General features: G+C 41.6%; 1 protein-coding gene across 1 annotated transcript in view; it reads right to left on the minus strand.

Moving 5' to 3' along the window:
* The window catches only part of LOC109487878 (FH2 domain-containing protein 1-like), a 17,902-nt gene extending 13,603 nt beyond the window's left edge, over nucleotides 1–4,299 (minus strand). The window contains exons 1-4 of the mRNA XM_019791984.1: nucleotides 4,024–4,299; nucleotides 3,843–3,904; nucleotides 3,299–3,401; nucleotides 1,323–1,408 (exon numbers count right to left, since the gene is read on the minus strand). Coding sequence (XP_019647543.1) covers nucleotides 1,323–1,408; nucleotides 3,299–3,401; nucleotides 3,843–3,904; nucleotides 4,024–4,239 — 467 coding nt within the window. The 5' untranslated portion in view covers nucleotides 4,240–4,299. The remainder of the gene's footprint in view (nucleotides 1–1,322; nucleotides 1,409–3,298; nucleotides 3,402–3,842; nucleotides 3,905–4,023) is intronic.
* Nucleotides 4,300–4,703: the final 404 nt, after the last annotated feature.

The raw sequence follows: 4,703 nt of genomic DNA on the forward strand, positions 1-4,703 counted from the left end.
AAAAAAAAAAAGATCACGTCCTCCGAGGCTCTGGCCTGGCTCTAGGCCTGGGTAGTCCATGGTAGTTAGCGACAATACGGAGCCGATGGTAACTCTGGAGGACGGCACCCAGGCTACCGAAGCTCCACGACTCAAGAGCATACGTACAACGCCGATTCATAAATTCCGCAAAAGCCCAGCATGCGCAGGCTTGTAGTATACGTCGCTATGTACTGCCGCAAATTCACAATACCAGCTTTGTATTCCTATGGTTTAGTAGCATTTTTATTTTTGGCCGGAATTTTTTTTTATTCGCCCGCGCGCACTAGTTTGGGGGTCTTCAGAGGATGCCATCCATAAGATTAAGTCGGTGTGGCCTAATCATTCCCACCTGCCCTGTTAGCTTGCGTGATACCATAATGTCGTCTTACTGGATTTGTGCACGATTATCGTCGAGACAACTCATTCCAATGTTGACGTCGACATTTGTAACAAGGTATAACTGTCACAATAAGATTGACAACCAGTTTGAACAGAACTCGAGATAATAATGGTTTATCTTCCGGTCTGGTCAGTATTGTCCAAAGTTCTTGTCGACACCAAAGACTACCTTTCTGATGATCCTATAGCTACGCTGTTGGTATTCAACAAGCTTTTTGAATTCCTTTTCAATCACAAGTGTTATGTTGATAGTCTACACCAGACTCCTTTGTACTGTAGGCTGAATAAATAGTAGAAATCGGCCTAAAAAGTTTGCAAACTGGACCCTCTATGAACGGCTAACCCCACTGGTCAGCTACATTCTTTTTACAACAAAGAATCTGTCATTACTAGTACTGTAACTTAAATGAGATTGAAGACGAGAGTCATTTTATTATGGACTGTACTCTGTATGATAATGAGAGAAAGATTCTCTTCAATTGTATACAAGATTAATTCCCAAGTTTTAGAATTTTAGATAGAAAAGAAAAATTCACATACCTCATGAAACTCGATAATCCTCGTATTATAAGCTCCATATGTTCTTACAATCACAATTAAGAAGCAAGAAGAAGCAGAACCTGTACATATGTAGTTTTACTATAGATACATTTTAGTCTACCATTGCTGTTTACCATGACCTGTGCTTAGTTCGAATGAGCAAAAATGTACAATAAAGGTCTTTCATTCTTTCTTTTTAGGTCGATTTCTACTATTTCCTCAGCCTGCAAAGAAAGGAGTCTGGTGGAGACTATACTATTGCATCTATAGACAGATACGGCCAGATCATCACGTTGCTCGTGCTGATGATTATGTGCAAAACAAATAAACAAACAAACAAACAAACAAAAAACATGACGTACTTTTGTAACCCTAGCAGCAGCAAGAAGAACTTCTCTGCATTGCCTAGCTTCTCTCTGTCACCGGTGTAAGACTCCAGCAGCTCGATCTGTTGGTAAAAATGACATGGTCTTCAACAGGAGCATCAACATTTTTTTCTATCTCAACATTTATTAAAAAAACACGGTGACGGAAGAAGTTTTTTACAACTTATATTTATGTCGCCACCAACGCACGAACGGGCAACAGACATACTCATTTTCACCTGAATTAAGTGAGGAAATTCGTGGCACAAGGGCACAAGATCGGTGGCGTGGCAGGGTTCGAACTCGGGACCTCTTGGTTCCGAGCCGAACGCTCTGTCATTACGCCACACGACCCAACACCAGTTACTCGCAGGCATCCGTCATTTCTTTCAGGCTCAAAGAATGACGATACGTGTGACATCAGTACATCGTATAGTCTCAACACAAAGACAAGCTTAAATGGCTTAATTCTGCCACTGTGTATAAATCCCATCGGTGGAGTAGTGCACCCAGGTTGTCTCCATCGATAATCTCTTATTACCATTCCCCACCCTTTTCCGTTGACCTGTTTGATACTTTAACGTCATTTCAATGTCTACAGGCTTAGGCCACAGCAAGTAAATTTTATGGATGACATCCTCCGCAGACTCCAAATCTAATGCGAGCGGGCGAAAAAAAACAAGGCGGGCCGAAGAAACAAGGTTCATACATTCTCAGATTTTGACTCAACCATTTTACAAACGGTTTTGATTCAGTGGGAACAGCACATATACACAGCCAGCATCACATATCACTGCTTCAAAGTAAGAAACAAAACATTAAATCAGAGCCTTGTCTTGTCTCCTCTCTTCATACTTATCTGCCATCCACCTTCCGGCATGGCAACAGACATCGTCACCCATTTTCGGTAAGTTGACTACTGTCAGAAGGCAACAAAATTTCTTGTTTTTTTTTTTTTTTTCAAAACAGGCGAAAATTAATGCGCGCGCTGATGTCATCCATAAAAATTACTTGCTGTGGCCTTACCATTGATTAAACCTACCTGGTTATCGTCAACTATTGCCTTCTCCCAACCCACCACCGTCATAGTAATCATGCTGATAACTACTGTTATTATCATCATTATCATCATCACTGCCAATTTTAAATGTTATTTTCATAGTTTCTACGTGCATCATCTTCAAACCGAGATTCTTGCTTGTGGAAAAAAACATGTCTTACCAATCGCCAAATTTTAACAGCCAATAGCAAATTGTAAAAAAAAATAAATAAAGCTATACCTCATAATTTTGTTATTACGCATTTTTTATATTCGAATTGGGAAGTTCTTGTTTCATTTTGATGACTGAGAATTCTGACGATAACAGTAGTACTATAAGGCCATGTTGATTTGATTATATGGATGACATCCTCTGGGAACCCCAAAATTGATGCGAGCGTGCGAATAAAATAATTTGGCAAAAAGAAAGTTGCTTTCAACATGACATCTACGTGATCATGAAGGTTGAACAACAAACGACACAGAGTATGGTATGACGAATAATCTAGTCTTCAAATTCATTTCTTTACATTTTCGTCTTTTTCGTTTGATTTTGACATTCTACGACATTGGTATAGTTTTCCGATATTTTTTTGGCAACTTACGGTATATATTTTCTTATTTTGCAACTGTTTTGTACGATTTACATTATTATCTTTTAACTGCGTCAAGAAACGAGAAGAAGTTGAACCTGTAAATAGTAGACCACATCAGTATTATATAGTATGTAAGTGTCATTGCTGTATTCTTTTCCCTGTTTACCCATGACCTGTACTTAGCTTGTTAGAGCACAAACGTACAATAAAGGTCTTTCATTCATTCATTATGGTTGAAAACTTTTGTTTTTTTAAACGGCCGAAAATTCATGCGCGCGCGGATGTAATCCATATAATCAAATCAACATGGCCTAATGAGCAGAGGTGGCAATACTCACATCTTCCTTCTCCGGTAATATCTTCAATAGACCCCTGAGCTTTTCTGCACCAATAGTCTCACTGTCTCCCTTCTTCAGTTTATCGATGATCTCTTCGTTCGAACTACAAATAAAAGAGTCAGGAAACCGTTGACTTGGAGAAGTCTCTCAATTTTTGTTAAAGCATTGCAGACTAGAAAGGCGACATTTGCAAAGCTTGAATGTGTTTGAGTAATTCATACTCAAACACATTCATATATATCGTCAGACAGGAGTCTAAATCCCTCCTGCTATAAAATTGCAACATGATGTAACCCAACACTTGTTACCATGGTGACAGACGTCTGGTTTAGGTCATTGACCTTTTTGGTTTGGAGAAGAAGAGGAAACGTATCAACACAATATGTTTTCCTTCGGTAAACATGATAAAATCTTCATACAGCACATAAAATCTTCAAAAGCTTTTGTTACACATAAAAAGCAAACGATTTCACTCTTCAGATATGTTTGAATGGAAGGGGGGGTATAAGGCATAGGGGATGGAAGAGAAAAAAATTATCCTTACCATCTGAACTGCCTCAAGAAGATGTTGAGGTTCAAACTTTTCTTCGAGTCAAACAAAGCAACCTGTGGCACATACAAAATTCGATTTACATGTAGCTGGTGACAATGAAAATGTACAGGATCTGTCAGGTGAAATAGGTTTGGATTTGTATGGAAAATGTCAAGAAGAAACAAGAACTTACCTCATTTGTTTCTTTGACTTTCTTTTCTGGTCCTTCGGAATTATCCAAAGCGGGCTCGATGGCCTTTCCAGTAGCATTTGTCTGCCGAAATAGTTCCTCCAAACTTTCATAATCTACAGAGTACCCGTTTTCCTTAGAGTTAGCTAGCTGCGTCCATATATTGCGCTTTCCCTTCACTTGGTGTGTCGTCAATTTATTCCAGTTCAGTCTTCTCATTTTGTACTTTGGCTTGACGGTGGAGGTAGGGGTTTGGAGTAGGGGAGCACCGGGAGGGGGAGGCGGGCAGCCGGGGGGAGGCGGGGGAGCACCCGGGGGAGGAGGAGGAGGGGGAGGGCCTCCACCGGGAGGTGGCGGCGGTGGTGGAGGGGGTCCTCTACTGTCTGGAGGTGGAGGTGGTGGAGGGGGGACTCCACCGCTTGGGAGTGAGGGCGGTGGAGGGGGTCCTTCTCCTTCCCCTTCTGAGGACAGTGGGGTGGTAAATGGTGAAGCATCATCTTCCACTGGTGCTGGTGGAGTGAGTGAAGGGGTAGGGGTGTGGGTAGGGGTTGGTGAGGGTGGGTTAAGGTCTGAACCTGAAGCATCGGAGTCGGCTGTCGCAGTGTTGCCCATACTAGAAGCGATAGAAGCTTTCTGCCCGTTCCCAGCTGCTGCAGAGTTGTCTCCCCCAGCATGCCGTTCGG

The sequence above is a fragment of the Branchiostoma belcheri genome, unplaced genomic scaffold (assembly GCF_001625305.1).
Source record: "Branchiostoma belcheri isolate BF01 breed outbred unplaced genomic scaffold, Haploidv18h27 scaffold9, whole genome shotgun sequence".
Taxonomy (NCBI): Eukaryota; Metazoa; Chordata; class Leptocardii; order Amphioxiformes; family Branchiostomatidae; genus Branchiostoma; species Branchiostoma belcheri.